Below are 16,837 nucleotides of genomic sequence, written 5' to 3'. Positions count from 1 at the left end.
AACTGCAGGAGGGAGGGGGATGGAACAGCAAGGTGCAACTAGGGAGAGGCATTGTGAGGGGCAACTGCTGATGCTCAGGCAACACATCATTCAGAACATTGCATATGAATGACCACAAGTTAAATAACTGAATGATAGAAAAGGCTAATGAAATGCTCACGTGCCATCTTGAATGACAACATTAGGACTGTATTTTTGTCTTTAAAAGTGTGAAAAATGTTCAGAGTTTAAAGAAAAGATCCAGCTGATTAATGCTTCAGCCTGTATCGCCTATCCGAATCATAGAATTGTAGAATCACAGAATCACCAAGGTTGGAAAAGACCCTTAGGATCATTGAGTCCAACTGTTAACCTATCACTGCCAAGTCCACCACTAAACCATGTCCTCAAGCACCATGTCTACCTGTCTTTTAAATACCTCCAGGGATGGATGTTAGGTGATGAAAATAAAAAGCATCGTCCCAGAATATAAGAATGCTTCTGGAAAAGATACTGGCAATCTATCTAAAAAATTAAAGACTCTGCTCTTAGAAAAAGGTGCAAACTAAAAATGAACTGGTATATTACACAGGCTAGTTAATTAGATGACCACAGTACCTGAATTATTTTATCTCCAGGCTGCAACAGTTTAGATGCTGGTCCTTCTGGTTGCACTCTGGTTACAAATATACCCTTGAAAAACAGAGGTGGAAAACATTTTTGACAACTTATTTCATGAATAGTAGGGTAGCATGAAACAGATGTAATTCAAAACATTATTTCAATTTTCCATCCTAAGTAGAAAAGAATGCAATAGTATTCTACAGGACTACTGGCTTTTGTGACTGTCTTCCTTTTCTGATGTTAAATCCAGGAGAACTGCCTTTAAAGAAGTACTGAAGGGCAAATTCTGATCTGCCTTTGTTTAATTTGACAGATGTGTATGTCAAGATGAATTATCAACCACCAGAAATAAGGCTGTAGGCTAAATCATGTTCTCTTTTAAGAGGCTTCCTAATTGTAAACTCTGTAATTCACTATCTCAAACCTGTTGACTGATAACTGCAACTGTGCAAGAACCCCTTAGCTAGAATAAGCCTCTGTGTTGTCACGTGACCACTGTGGTCACCTACCACCTTGATTTTCCACATCATTTGTCCCCAGTTTTCTCCCCTCCAGTCCTGGAGTTTAATGGTTTGGGGAATATACATACTTCCCCCCTCCCCCTGCTTTGCTAAACAGTAGAAACATTATTAATCAGAATGATTTTAAGATGCATTAGTGTAAAATACTCACATCATCTTCAGGTCTGAATGGATTTCCTCTACCACCAACTCCTCCTGATATACTAAATCCAAGTTCTGGATCCTTGTCAATTCTCACTCGAATCTAAGTAGTTACAACCAAAGTTAGATGAACTGGCTGAAAATCTGCACTCAAAATTACTGTAATTAAATTATTACTAAGGAATTCAAGTGAACAGAAGCTTTAAAAAGAAAAAACTCAAAAAACCATTTATCACAGTTTAAGAGACTATTGTATCTCATAGTATTAATTCAGAACAGCAGCATTGTGTATCATTGTACGCAAGTTTTACTCCACAGTATTATTATAATCATAGTTCATGTGGGCTTTACATTCAGAGATATGTCGATATTATATAAATGAATTTAATGTCCCCAGCAAAAAGCACATTCCTATGACAGAACCTGTTCCTCTTATTTCTTTGCTACCTCTAGCTGAATTGAAAAGAAGAAAGAAAAAAGAAGAAAGAAAAAAGAAGAAAGAAAAAAGAAGAAAGAAAAAAGAAGAAAGAAAAAAGAAGAAAGAAAAAAGAAGAAAGAAAAAAGAAGAAAGAAAAAAAGAAGAAAGAAAAAGAAGAAAGAAAGAAAAAGAAGAAAGAAAAAAGAAGAAAGAAAAAAGAAGAAAGAAAAAGAAGAAAGAAAAAAGAAGAAAGAAAGAAAAGAAAGAAAAAGAAGAAAGAAAAAAGAAGAAAGAAAAAAGAAGAAAGAAAAAAGAAGAAAGAAAAAAGAAGAAAGAAAAAAGAAGAAAGAAAAAAGAAGAAAGAAAAAAGAAGAAAGAAAAAAGAAGAAAGAAAAAAGAAGAAAGAAAAAAGAAGAAAGAAAAAAGAAGAAAGAAAAAAGAAGGAAAAAAAAAGAAGAAAGAAAAAAGAAGAAAGAAAAAAGAAGAAAGAAAAATAAAATCAAAACTCGTTCATACTTTCACTCTAAGTTCTATGTAGCCAACACTGTTCCCCCCTTTCTCTTGGCAGAATAGTTGACTAGAAAACTTATTTTACACAGGAAGTGGACATTCATATTCTCGTACAGAAGGAAAACATAGTTCTCAGTATTTTCTCAAAAAAAACCCGAAACAATACAGAGGAAACATCCTGTCCAAGAGCAGAAAGAAGGTTGCCACAATGAAAGAGCCATTAAATTGTAGAAGGATTTCTTACCCACATCTGTCTATCATAAATAGAACTGTTAATTATCAGGCATGCATCAGATGCTCACAGGTTTTTTTATCCTGGCTTTTGTTTATGGATGCACTTTTCTACATTTGCAGGTTTTTGAACTATTCTGGATAGCAATGAATAGATGTGAAGTACCCTAAGCTGTACTGCGACTTTGTATTTTTTCAGTTAGTAGATAAATAATGAGTTGGTGATCAATAAATGTAGTTGAGAAATAAATTTCTAGCTCAGTAAAAAGATGCAAGCGTAACTTTCTGATACATTCTGTTAAAAATCTACCACATTTCTCTCTTAAAATGTTCACACAGAAAGTAAAAAGAGCTCAAAACTAGAAGGAATGTGTGATTTCAGTAGTAGAATTGCACTGAGATAATGCTGTCTTCTGCTGAAGATAAATTCCTTTATTATTTCTGTCACCATCTACAGAGAAATGGTAATAAATGAAAACAATCTAACAGTTCACTGCCACAGACAGACAGATGTCATATTGTCAAATAAGATTTTATTCTTACCTCTTGCTTTGCCAACTCGTGGCTTTGTCTAGAAGAACACTGGGACTGGGGATAGGGAGGTTGGTGGGCAACTTTCAACATCAGATAATCAATTAATTGCTCTCTAGACGGATGTCTTGCTACAGATGATTGAGGAGGGAGATGATGGACTTGGCTGTAGTTTGCCTGAGGTCTTTGAGGCTGGCACATCTGTCCATTTGTCAAAGGTATCTGAATAAAATATGAATACTCCATGTCATACATTTTATAAGCAGTGATCCTCAATTCCTCCTTTATTATTTCAATATTTCCTCATACTTGACTGCTTTTAATTTTAGGAACATTACTAAAACTACTCTTCTGGATCATGTACAATTACACTCAATTTTCTTTATAGTCATCAGCTCTGACCGCCTGAGAAGAAATCTGAAAAACAAAACTTAGTTGGAGTGCTAATCTACTAGAATAGACTAGACAGTCTTTGCTTCTAGCACTTGTTTCACTGAGTTATCCCAACCATTATTTTCTAGCAGCGCAACTGACAGTATTGACACTTGGTTGATATCATTATAGTTTGCACTTTTATTGCATAAAATGCAGAGATTTTTGTAACAATTCCCAGTAGATCATACACAAAATAAAAATCCCACGCAGCTAGCAGACAGAAATTATAAGCTCTCTGAGCATCTTCTGGTGCCCACTTTGCAAGAAAACCTTCTACGTGAATTCACACACAAGCTCAAGATTTTAATATCAAAACTGTAATAATATTTGCAATAAATGTTATTCTTTTGTTAACATATCTGTCACTGATTTGATAGGCATAATGATGGCAAACAGCAGTAAGGTATACAACTGTCAAGACATACAGTGCATTCAAACCATTTTACTAGGAATGATGCTGGAGGTGACAATATTTCTGACTGAAGCCTCAGAGTTACCGTTCAGCTCTGCAGCTCTGTGTTGAGATGGGCAGCCTTCTCCCTCCTCACCCGTATGCTTCATGCTCTTAGCTAGCCTAAGTAGTCACTCAATCCATCTGTATGATTCCTACATTCCAAAAATGCTACAGTCTTGAGTTACAGATTTTTTTCTGCCTGCCACCATTATCCCATTGGTTATAGGATACAAGGATATTAAAATACTCTCAATATTATAAATAACTGAAGTGTGCAAATTTCAACCTTTAATGATGCTATGCGAATGGACACATATCAGAATCTATTCTGTTGAGTATTTTATGTCAAAGTGATTCTGAGAAATGGTAATGTGTGTATATATAAATTTTTAGCTTGTTTACAGATCAGATGTATTCAATTTACATTATTTTCTGCTGCCTTTTCTGAAAACCTAAAGCATGACAGGAAAACTATTTTTTGTTGCACTGCCAGAGGTAGAAAATTTACGTAGGCAACATGTATCAACAGCTATGCAAATTCCCCATATCCAATGTCTGCAGAAATGCAACTGAAATTACTGAAGTTATAAAAAGTAAAATCAATCGCTGCATCATAACAATTTTCCATATTCCATTTACTTTCATTATAGTAAGTCCTGCCTGTATAGATGGTACTTAGAGACCAATACAGAACGTATCCTACAAATTCTAGTTTATCATCACAATTTCATCACAACAGATTTCAAGTTTTTTCTTTACAAGCTTTAATCAGCTTCGGATTGCTTTCCTGAAATCATCCGCCATATTCCAATTTCCACTTGCAATTACATCTTTTGCTGCAAATTTCTTCTTTCAAAGCCCCTGCTGAAGAAAAATGAGAACTATTCCCCCTTCATATAGTTAACTATTTTGTCTTCCAAAAAGAGGATGCCATTTCATTTACGCCACATTCGACACCTGGGTATTAACATTTTAAAGAAGCCCAAGTTCCAACTGCTATCCTAACATATGTTTCTACTATTAATAAAAAAATATATCCTTACAAATAATAAAAAAATTATCCTATCCATGGTGTCATGTAGATAATTACCTGCACAGCTATTTTCTTCATGCTGTCCGGAGGAACATCTTTGAGACTAAGTGTGGCAGATGAGTAATTCTGCTGTCCTGAAATGAATACTTCATCCTGGCATTGGTCTCCGGGAGTAGAAGCCTGGGGATGCTTTAAACAGAATGGAGCAGTAAAGACGACCGTCTTCATATAACTCAAACTAAAAAATTCTCATAAGAAGCCCAGAATAAAATATTTTAAGGGCTTTATCATTCTTTATCTTCTTTGATTAACTAGTACATTGTTTATGTAGAAAATCTTACTAGCCAAGACACCACACCCATAAAATATTGATGGATAGTTACAAAAACTAGCAACTGCAGAGGTGTCTTTGATCACCAACAAACTGATCAGAAAAGTCAACAAATGCTATGGCCTGCCTATTCAGGGATTCATATGGTTAAAAGAGGTCTTGTTGACTTTATCCTGCTCACTATGGATACCATAACATCACTCAGGACGCTCAGAGTTAGAGAGTAATTTCCTTGCATTTTCTTACAAACCGAAATACTAATTTTCTTGAATGCCTGAAGTATCTTACAGTACAGTTTACATCATCAGAATTTGTTTGGGGGAGGCAAAAGCATAATAAGATTTTGTTCAAACCTTTATCAACCTAGGTTAAATTCAGAATGGTAATCTCTTGTTCACATATGTACAATGAAACCAGACAGTCTTATATATGTTCAGCCATCTATAAGAGCCAATCAGAAAACTCAACTTCATGACATTAAATTGAAAAGCCTTGCAATAAGTTTAAGGCATATGAAGTGAAGGCAAAGTATTGGATTTAATGCCTATAAAAAAATTCCAGCACATAATTTACATTCTTTTTATTGAAAGCATTGTCCGTATGTAAAAGGATAACTCTGTCAATTTAAGGACACCTCTCACAGTTTATTCTTTCCCCCTCTATACATTGCAATAGCCTCCTGTAGGTACTCACTCGAACAATGTGCACACCAGAACCTCTTCCGTCTGCAACACTCAAGGCAACACTACCCTGGCTGCCATGCAGATCCCTAGAGCTGCCATAGTGAAAGCTGCTAACTGCAGCATAATTGGAATTAAAGGACCTAGACAGCATGCTCTGAATAAAGAGGGGACAGATTTAACACAGAGATTAGTGCAGCATGCATAAACCACAAGACATGTTATACATAGACTAATACAAACATATTCCATTGTCATGCAAGATAAAAACCATGCAAGAACAGTACCACTGTGATGTATAAAAACACAACTCAGTGACCTCTATTTACCTTTATTTACTGTAAATCAGCATGCGATCGGCAGTTAACATGCAGAATTACATGTAAATAAAGTCATTCAAATGTTCATGTGTCTGGAAGAACAATAAAGGTGCACAGCTTATCAAAATTTCTAGGTTTTCATTAAATTTGCAACAGATCAACTGTGTTGTAGGAAGAGAAGCTGGCCATTAAGATAAACATCTGTGGAAAACCATCTAATTACCAGTTATTATTTTGTCTCATTTCCTCCCCTATTACTGTTACAGTACAAATAAAAATTTACACAGAGACAGAGATTTGACCGTTTGACTGGGTCTTCTTGCTATTGCAATGCTGTCAACATCCGCAATGCATTCCAATAACATTTCATTCTTGAATGCGAATGAACCTCACTTAAAGAAAGAGACACTCGAAAGTAATCTTGGTGTCCACCCCTGTGCCACTGTAGGTAAACAGGTAACACGAGCTCAAGGACAGAAGTGATACTGGTTTGGTTTTGAGCTTCATTACCTTGCAAACCTGACCTTTGCAATATTGGCAAGGGTAATAGAAAGAAAGCAGTAGACACTACCGTCTTGCCACCATGGGCTTTTGTAGTTGTAAGAAAAAAACAAAAGAAAAATACTGCACAAAAGAAGAAAAGGAAAATCCTCCATGTGCCACCTGACAAATGAAACAAACCTATCTTGAAAAAGTGACAAAGACCTATGAAAAACTATGATCATAGTAAAAGATATACCACAAAGCATCAAAACCCAGCAAATTCAAAGTTTCTAGATTTTCCAAGTAAAAAAAAAAAAAAAGTTCGAAATACCTATCATTTGACCAAGATACTACAGCAACTCTTACATTAATTGACACCATTTCCCACAGCATTCTCCTGGAGAAACTGGCTGCTCATGGCTTGGACGGGTGTACACCTCACTGGATAAAAACCTGGCTGGATGGCTGGGCCCAAAGAGCTGTGGTGAATGGAGTTAAATCCAGTTGGCAGCTGGTCACAGGTGGTGTTCCCCAGGGCTCAGTACTGGGGCCAGCTCTGTTTAATATCTTTATCGATGATCTGGATGAGGAGATTGAGCGCACCCTCAGAAAGTCTGCAGATGACACTAAGTTGGGCAGGAGTGTTGATCTGCTGGAGAGTAGGAAGGCTCTACAGAGGTACCTGGACAGGCTGGATCGATGGGCCGGGGCCAACTGTATGAGATTCAACAAAGCTGAGTGCCAGGTCCTGCACTTGGGTCACAACAACCCCATGCAACGCTACAGGCTGGGGGAGGAGTGGCTGGAGAGCTGCCCAGAGGAAAAGGACCTGGGGGTGTTGGTTGACAGCCGCCTGAACATGAGCCAGCAGTGTGCCCAGGTGGCCAAGAGGGCCAATGGCATCCGGCCTTGTATCAGAAATAGTGTGGGCAGCAGGACCAGGGAAGTGATCGTCCCCCTGTACTTGGCACTGGTGAGGCCGCACCTCGAATACTGTGTTCAGTTTTGGGCCCCTCACTACAAGAAGGACATTGAGGTGCTGGAGCGTGTCCAAAGAAGGGCAACAAAGCTGGTGAAGGGTCTGGAGCACAAGTCTTATGAGGAGCGGCTGAGGGAGCTGTGGTTGTTTAGCCTGGAGAAGAGGAGGCTGAGGGGAGACCTTATTGCTCTCTACAACTACCTGAAAGGAGGCTGTAGCAAGGTGGGTGTTGGGGTCTTCTGCCAAGTCACAAGCAATAGGACAAGAGAAAACGGCCTCAAGTTGCACCAGGAGAGTTTTAGATTGGATATTAGGAAAAGTTTCTTCACTGAAAGGGTTGTCAAGCATTGGAACAGGCTGCCCAGGGAGCGGCTGAGTCCCCATCCCTGGAGGTATTTAAAAGACGTGTAGATGTGGTGCTTAGGGACATGGTTTAGTAGTTGACTTGGCAATGCCACGTTAACGGCTGGACTCGATCTTAAAAGGTCTTTTCCAACCTAAATGATTCTATGATTCAATGAATAAATATTTTTTGGTGTTTGTCTGTTGACTGCATATACTAACCTGATTTTCAAAATAGTCACTAGTTCTCAAGGCAGACAGTTGCTCTTTTGTATTAGATTTATCTTGTGAAACTAAAACTAGTTTAATAATCAAAGTCATATGCCTCTGCATATTCATACTTCCCAGATGCTCTGTAGCACAATCATTGGAAACTCCCTTGGAAAACAGTATTTGCTGACAATACTTGGCTTTTCTTGGCCAAGACTCTTGGATAACCTCTCACTCAGTAGCATAGTGAGCTTTCTTCACACTCCTCTTCTACACCTACCCTGTTCTCCAGTCAATGATTTTTCAAGCTTCCAGACAAGTCTCCAGAGGCTTTCCCCCTCTTGGGAGGGGAACACTGTACTCAGCATTCAAGTCTCTCTTTACTAAACATTCAATCTGAGCTTACTGCTCCTCTAAGTTTCAGGCCAAACACCTAGATGAAACTGCCAAAGCCAGTTTTCCTTAGCTCCTTAGTGCCTCAAAGCATCTTCTTACAACTCTTCTTAAAATAGTCTCTGTAATTAGCCAGGTGGCCTCATTCCCCGACTTGTACAGGCAACTCCCTGAAGTCTCCTTACAGGAAGCTCCTCTCAGAGGTTCCTCTCTCTCTCCATCTTCTGTAAGTGGCAAAAAGACAGATAAAAATACAAAGGAATGCATGGTGAGACTAGAAAGTTATCATCTGAAAGTGCCTCTAGCAGACCACCTTACTATAAAGATCCCGAGATCCACTAGACTCACTGTTCTTTTAGAAGGACCCAAACAGACGGTCAATAAATAGTAACAATCTAAATCCAGATTTGTATTTACAATCTAAGATAGATCTGCAATAGGAGGTAGAACTTTCCTAAAATTTGTAGAGGCACGAACTTGTCCATCAGGAATTAAGATTTCAGTTAACTCAGTTCAGTGAGCTTCAAGGTGATTACATAGCCTGAGAGTAGTTTTATTCAAGGGTTTATAAAATCTCTTTTCTTGGTAGAGACTTTTTCTGAAGTACAAAAATGATTGTGCAATTGAAGTAGGGAAGACATAAGAAGTACTGCCAACACCATTTTTCTCCATCTCTACATTGGGCACAGCGTCTCAACACTAAATTAGAAGGAACCCACAAGTACAGACTGTACAGAGCAAATAGTATTTAAAATTACATGGAGTTGTAAGAAAGTTGTAGTTTAACATGAGAAGAAGTTCCTAGTGACATATCTAGGAAATACTTCTCCTCTACCTATTTTTATCTGGGAAGAAAGAAACAGGCATTTAGAGTGTGAACACTATTCCTCTTAATTTTGCTTCTCAATATGAGCACGATGATGGTTGTACATTTCCTAGTGAGATTACTGAAGACTGCTGTACCAGAGAAGACACTTTTGGAAATATGAATATGCAGATGCCATTAAAACCCCTGATTTTTATTCCAATGTATTAAAAATTAAACATGGAATAAATTTATGGTCTAAACTTCAGATTAAATATGAATGTTAATTCCAAGTATGAACTCCATTCTCCACCTGGTTTGCTACAGTGTCTTAGGGCATAATGGTCTGCAAAATGATAATTCAAATATTTGAGGCTTGAGAAATCTCATTTCAATTACTCTAATACACACTAACCAATATTACACACCATGTTCCACTACATTTTTGTGAAAGCTAAGTTTACTAGAAATCACTTATTCAACCGTGAAGAACACATTAAGAACTAAAATACATCAAGAAAATATAGCTATGTACAAAGCAAAAAAAACCCCAAAACCCAAAAACAAACAAAACAAACAAAAAAACCCCCTTCAGCATATAAATCAGGGTTTGTAGTCAAAATCAGCCTCTGACGGAATCAGTTTAGATGCAGGCAGCTAGTAGCATAGTTTTGGGGTTTACTTACATTATTTTGGAATGCTAAGAGTCAGAACATATTCTCCATTTTGCAGCTTACAAGAGAATTAACAATTTCAGATTTCAAAAGGGTGTCTTGGGAATTGAAGTGCCTTAATGCATTCACTTAGGTGCAAGGCAATAAACAGTGGAATTTACCTAGGAGAGTTTCTATTGGATAATACTGTTGTAATTTTAAGACTGGCTGGAATCTGTCACAACAATCCACAAAATTTTGGTATAGAACAGGAACCAATAAAATTCAAGTATCTGCAGGGACGACGACTCTACATTATACTTATCTTGGAATAGCCTTAACTGGTAACTTAACTGCTAAGCCTAAGTATTAGCCTTTTTACTTATTTAACAGTACTTAGAATCAATTGCCACCTGAAGGTGGACATAAGTTATCCTTTGAGGTTATATTAAATGTCTAGAAATCCCTTCACTTTTCATTCTCACCTTGACTATCTAAGATTCTTTAGAAACAGTTTGTTCAAGATATTCTGGAACACTTGAAATGCCTAAAATTAATGCATTAAGTCTTTTGGAATAAAAGCACACAACGAAACAAAAAAAAGCTTTGTTTGAAATCTGATACTGTTCTAGCAAGATACGAGTTTATCCCAAAGAAGAAGTACTTAAACATTATAAAACTATCCTTCAGTCTTTGGGGGGGGCGGAGGGGGGGGCGGGGAGCATGAATTTAGATCTCTGATACTGCAAAAAAATTTATCTTCAATAAGTGACAGCATTCCTATTGAAGAGTTACATATGGAAAATTACAGCAAATTTAAATTCTACTGACATAAAATGTTTGCAGGGTCAGAACTTTTGTTGTTTACATTCCAAATGCACAAGAATTTTATTCCTTTTGAAGTGTGATGTATTGACTTCTGAACTGCACACAATACCATTATAACACATTGATGGTTCAGTAGTCCTTTCAAAATGGAGAAAAAATTAAAACTAAAATAAAAATTTAAAACTAACAACTACTGAATGGATAACATTCCTGTAATTTATCAGTGTCAAAACATTCCTCAGATTATCATCTTATAAACACTTAAACACTTAATTTTATGTGTGCACAGACCCACTGAAGTTACTTTCCTTGACATGTTGAAGCAAGCTTAACTTGGAGAAAATCTGAGGCCATATCAATTAAAATATTTTTGCATGTTAGGTATGTAGCATAAAAAAAATTAATTCAAGAAAAACTTTCAAACTTTGATTAAAACTGCTATTCTCTATCAATACTGAAACACTTGGGCTTTTTTCTTTTAATAAGGCAACTTTCAGAATAAAACCACCTATTCTGATTTCTGAATTGGAAAATAGGAATCAAACTTTATGACCTCTTCTCTGAAAGCTCTACTGTTTTAGATAAATAGTAGATAAAGTAGATAAAAAATAGAGGACTTAACTCCAGATGAAATTAGAATTGAAAGCAAGCATGCACCTGATGAACTCCCAAGAGATGCATATCAAAAAAAGAAAATATACATATGTAAGGAAAGGACAGGCCCAGTAACTGTTTCTGCCTACTCAGCACATAGAAATGTAATAGATATTTGCAGATAACTGTTGCAGATATTTATTACTGCAATTTACAGATGAGAAATTCCTCTACCACACAATAAAATGTGTGCGACACTAGTGTTTTTACACAGGCAGTATTTTAAATTCCTAAATGAAAACTTTCAACAGGACTACTATAGAAGCCTACTGCTACATAAGAGAGAGTAAAATTGGCAAGTCACACTCAAAAAGGAAAATATGCTGAAAAATACTACTGTTCTTAAAAACACACCTGTGCACTAAATTTATGAGGTTGGGGGTGGGGCAGAGTTGACTGCATGCTTTCCAACAGCTTACATACATAACCACTAGAGAGCAGCTTGACACTTAAATAAGCTCTTTTCTCTGTCCCACAATAACATATGCTTTGCGTCAGGTAAGCAAATTGTTTCTGTTTACAAATGGTCTCATTAACTGTTTTCACCTTCCTTCAACCAGATGGATAATTTTAGTTGACTGGCATATGCCCCCTTACAATTTGTCAAAGGGACTACAAATGCTGGTTACTTGGCTGGAATCCATTGTTCATCATTTTTGCTGGACTTAAAACTATCCAGTATCTCTCCTCATGCAAATTAAACTCTTGAAAGTTTTTTTTTCTTACATCTATCAGGTAAAAAGGGCTAATAAATAAAACAAGAACTAGCTTCTCCAATTTGTCCAACAAGTAGACACTGTTTATTTAAGTGGGTTCACCTTCCTCTCTCTCTCTCCCTCCAGTTACTAAATTTTATAAAAACAAAATAAACAAGTACTTCAGGAGCTTAGCAAAAAGAAAAAAAAAAACAAAACAAACCCAAACCCACAACAAAACCTATCCTCCAAAACCTACTATACCCTCTTTTCTAATAAGCACAGGATAGAAATAATAAACATGATTAAATTCAGTAACAGACTCAAAAGAGTCACAGCAAAGGTAATACTATTAACCATACTGTTGTGTATAACCACAGGCAAGAAGACATTAATTAAATATTCATCATAAGGCTTAATTTTGTATACCTGTTTTGGTCAATGCTGGGTATTATGCTTTAAAAAAAGAAATGCCATTTTAAATCCATGAAAGATTTGTCAAAGCAATTTCCACTAAATGTTCCTTAAATGAGCTCTGTAATTGAACTTGTTCCTTAAATGCTTGTTCCTTAAATGAGTTCTGTAATTACTGAAATTTTTTTTCAGACTTCAAAACATTTCAGAAGTCTGGTTTATAGATTAAGCCCCCCTCGCCCAGCTAATTTTTAATTACAAACAGAAATACCGAAACCATTATTTTAAAAGAACAAAGAAATATCTAGTAAATTCCTAGAATTTCCACATTATCATATTTGCCAGCTGCCATATAGAATCATATCTACATTTTTCACAGTTCAGATTTTTCTTTTTAAGTCAGTCATATCCCAGAGAATATAAAGTAGACAATTATATGCACATTCACTTTTATACCCATAAATAAGTCACAGATTGCTAAGTAAAAGCTACTTTAAAATGCTTCAAGGCCAGAATAAAACAAACACGCACATACAAAACAGACTTCTAAGATCTGTTAAATTAGATGCACGGCTAAGATCTCAATAGCAGCTATTCCATATCACTCTAGTAGGAAATAAAAATTAAGGTTTACATATAAAGCACGATAGAAAGTATGGACAGATATAAAAGGAATCAAGTCAGGGAATCGATTTCATTTCAGTAAAGGTGACTACACTGCTACAGTACCTGAACAGATATCACTAGCGTGTGTTAGGAACATTGTTCCTAACATGTCAAATGTAGACAATATAAGAATGAGCTATAAACAAACTGCATTAGCAGTGCACTGAAGTTTCGTTTCCCTCTACGTACAGGGATTGCTGGGATTTCTGCTTCTCTGTCATTTCACGTAAGATTTGATATAGGCATCCAGGAGAATGGAAGATCAAAGAATGCACCTTTTATTAGGGTTGGAACATGGTGAGGTTTGTGACCACCTTGTGGGACGAAAGGTCCCCACACTATAGCACACTACTGTGAAAGCCTTAAAATATTTTATGTTGTACCTGACTCAAACCGGATCAGAAGAACAGGTGCAGCTGTTGTGCAGGCTTGTTTGAAAAACAAACAAAACCCATCCCTTTCTATCACCAGAAGTTAGGCAGCTTAAACAAAAAAAACCCCATCCCTCCAAATACTTGATTTAAAAAAAAAAAAAAATATAGTTAAAAGTAATTTTTCCAACCACCTCCAGTTAAATTTCTTTAGCTATCACGGATATTGACATATTTAGCATAATAATCACAAAGCAAACTATGTTTTTTTGAAAGAAATTAAAAAAGAAAATCCATCTAGCTGGCATAATCAAAATGTGTTTTGGCTGCTTTATTCACTTCCCCTCCAAGGAAACAGGATCAGGTTAATGACATTCTACCCATTCGTTACTGATGATGTTTTAAACTGGTTTAGCTGGACAGCATAGATAACACTCTTCCAGTCTCTACTCAAATTCTTTGAAGATATATAATTGTTCAGCTCTACTATCAGCTCAAATTCTTGATAGCATTTACAGTACATAAAGAATCCTGTTCATAATCTCTAGTTATATCAAAACCTCCTGTGATTTCCCAAAATGAACAAGATTTTTAAGTGTTCTCATCTCACAGCAATAAATATTCATTCAGCAATCTGTCAGATACCCAACTTCAAAAGACAACTGGCTTGGAGGCAAATACATGTTAATTATAGCTTTTGAATTCTTCAGCAACTGAAGCTGTAGACCTATATTTCCAAATAGATTTTACTGATTTTCTCTTCCTTGTTCTTAAAGAGAAGATATAGGGGGGAAAAAAGGCAGAACAGACAGTGTAAGGGAGTATTTTAGTATAATACGAATACAATGCTACAATAAAAATTACATGGCCTAAAAGAGCTGGCCTTGCAGTCCAGCAGGTCAATGTGACATTATTTAATGTATTCTAAAGTAATTGGACTAAGCTGGCAAGTATGATGTAAAAACAACAGGGACTTTTTTTTCTTTGGGGGAAAAGTTCAGAGTCTATCATTTGACTATTTCTCAGATATTCATCACAAACACATTTATCCTTTTTAAAACAGTATCAGAAGTACATTTTCAGTGGTAATTAAAAGCAGTTCAAAACACAGAGTATTTAACTTATTCCATATCCAGATAATGGAAAGGTAGAGAAGTTTGAAAATTATTATTTTTACCTTTTCTAGCTTTTTAGCCTCAATATGTCGCAGCACCTGTTCCCTCCAGTCATGAGGGACTTTACTTTTTCCTGGAGGGTCTAATAAAGAGTGCTCAGAGTTAACCCTTGGGTTTGATCTCTTTGAAGGGCTAGTCCGTGAGTAATTGAAGTCACTAACTGACATAGTTCTTTCTGGTATTTCATTCACCGACGGCCGAGCACTCTGTGGTCGGGGTACATTTGGGCCATCAATGCTATACGTCCTGGCAGAAAGAGGTCTCTGTTGCCCAGACATTACTGGTGGAGCTCTCCCCATTGAATGCAAATCCCTGTACGTTAAATAATCCCCTTCAGGAACTTGTGTCCGCCTTGAAGGTCCAGTATCCCCAACATTTATAGAAGCTGTAGAAGACACACTGCTCTGCCTTTGAAGAGTGTGTCTGGTTGCTCCTGGAAGCAGTCTATCATTTGGTGGAATAGCCCACAAATCTATATGTCTCCCAGCCATCCGTTGATGAGTGTTATACACAGTGCTCGCTCTGACATTGTTATGATTGGAGAAATTCATATTGGCAGAATGCTTTACATAGCTGGGGGTTTCTGTACTGTCAGATCTCAGCAGACGTGAAGGAGGTAAGCTGCCTTGTTCTGCTTGGGTGTTTTGTTTCTGGGGCCACAAGGTGTCTTTCGCTGTTGCACTGCTGCTGTACTGAATGTTATACTGGGGAGCACAGAACATCTGTGCACCACTTATCACTGATCCTCTCACTACATTAGCACCTTCAGGATTGTGATTTGAGTCAAACTTGAACACAGTTTTTGCAGAAGATACTAAATCAGATGATGATGACGACCCAGGAAAAACCTGCAAAGGCTGATCATACAGAAGAGTAGCGGATTTACTTCGGACTATGTTTTTTCCATCTGCAATATCAGATGCTGATTTTACCACTGAATTTGGCTGTTGAGATCCATTCTCATCGACAATATCATAGATCTTCAGACCACCAGTGTCCATACTGGTGATGCTGTGAGATTTCATCACAGGACCACTTCTCTGTGGGGACAAATCTTCAATGCTCCTCGAAACAGATAGCTCAGCAGAAGTGCCATCAACTGTAGTGCTTCTCGTTAGTTCGTTGTTACTGGGAGCCTGTACTGCTTCCTCAGGATGTCCATTTACTTTATTTATAGGATATTTATTTCCATTTTCCAAGTGCTCACTTTCTTCTTTCATGTTGTTATTCAAAAAGCCCTTTACTGAAACTACTTCCTGTGTTTGTAACCTTTCTACAGGAACTGGCACTGCCTCTTCACTAACCAGTTTATTGATATTCATGTTTATTTGGTCTAATTTGTGAGACTCCTCTGTAGGAGTGCTTAGATCAACACCTTTTCCTATCAGGCCTAATCTTTCTTCAATGCTTAATTCATATTCAGACAAATTTGAAACCTTCTCTTGCACGTTTATTTTTTCTTCTACTGTAATGCTCAATTCACCTCCATTTTGCAAAAGATTATTCAAATTTTCGTCTTCTCGCCTGGAAAAAAAGATGGCTCTTAAAAGAAATCCCAAAAGGAACCAACATATTCCTTTAAGAACTGTTTTAGAAAAAATAATCATTAACATGAAACACAGCCATACTGTGCACACAAAAAAGGACAAAGAGCAACATACAACCAGATGTATGACTTGCTATCTTACCATTCCAAAATATAGAGGGCTCATTTGGGCAATGTTTGTGTCATCTGATTCCAGAAGTTTGTTTAAATTCAACAGGAATTAAAGACAGTTTAAAAGTGTCAAAAAGTACAAAGTGACAATAACTCAATGTTTTTTTATCAAATACTTGCAAGTTCCATGACAATTCTGGACAAATGTCTTGTTTCTATTGGCAATTTTAAAAAAAAAGTCACCTTCTAACTAAAACCTCCAGAAGAGTAGCAACCTGTAAGCCTATTCTTTATAAGTTTCTAA

The 16,837-nt window shown here is 36.8% G+C and overlaps 1 protein-coding gene across 21 annotated transcripts in view; it reads right to left on the bottom strand.

Annotated features, from left to right (window-relative positions):
* The window catches only part of ERBIN (erbb2 interacting protein), a 124,740-nt gene that overhangs the window by 5,193 nt on the left and 102,710 nt on the right, over nucleotides 1-16,837 (bottom strand). For 18 of the 21 annotated variants that reach the window (XM_087759876.1, XM_087759880.1, XM_087759878.1 and 15 more), the window contains 6 exons: nucleotides 14,879-16,400; nucleotides 5,902-6,045; nucleotides 4,935-5,066; nucleotides 2,968-3,177; nucleotides 1,276-1,368; nucleotides 598-672 (listed from right to left, as the gene is read on the bottom strand). In XM_087759876.1, coding sequence (XP_087616002.1) covers nucleotides 598-672; nucleotides 1,276-1,368; nucleotides 2,968-3,177; nucleotides 4,935-5,066; nucleotides 5,902-6,045; nucleotides 14,879-16,400 — 2,176 coding nt within the window. Of the gene's footprint in view, nucleotides 1-597; nucleotides 673-1,275; nucleotides 1,369-2,967; nucleotides 3,178-4,934; nucleotides 5,067-5,901; nucleotides 6,046-7,057; nucleotides 8,840-14,878; nucleotides 16,401-16,837 lie in introns of those variants that run through there. The other 3 variants (XM_087759885.1, XM_087759887.1, XR_015705249.1) reach the window with 2 other exon arrangements.

Source organism: Nipponia nippon, unplaced genomic scaffold (genome assembly GCF_047370975.1).
Source record: "Nipponia nippon isolate SJK-2023a ecotype South Korea unplaced genomic scaffold, ASM4737097v1 scaffold_20, whole genome shotgun sequence".
NCBI classification, from domain to species: domain Eukaryota; kingdom Metazoa; phylum Chordata; class Aves; order Pelecaniformes; family Threskiornithidae; genus Nipponia; species Nipponia nippon.
The sequence above is the reverse complement of the archived record's forward strand: the minus strand, read 5'-3'. Positions and strand labels throughout refer to the sequence as shown.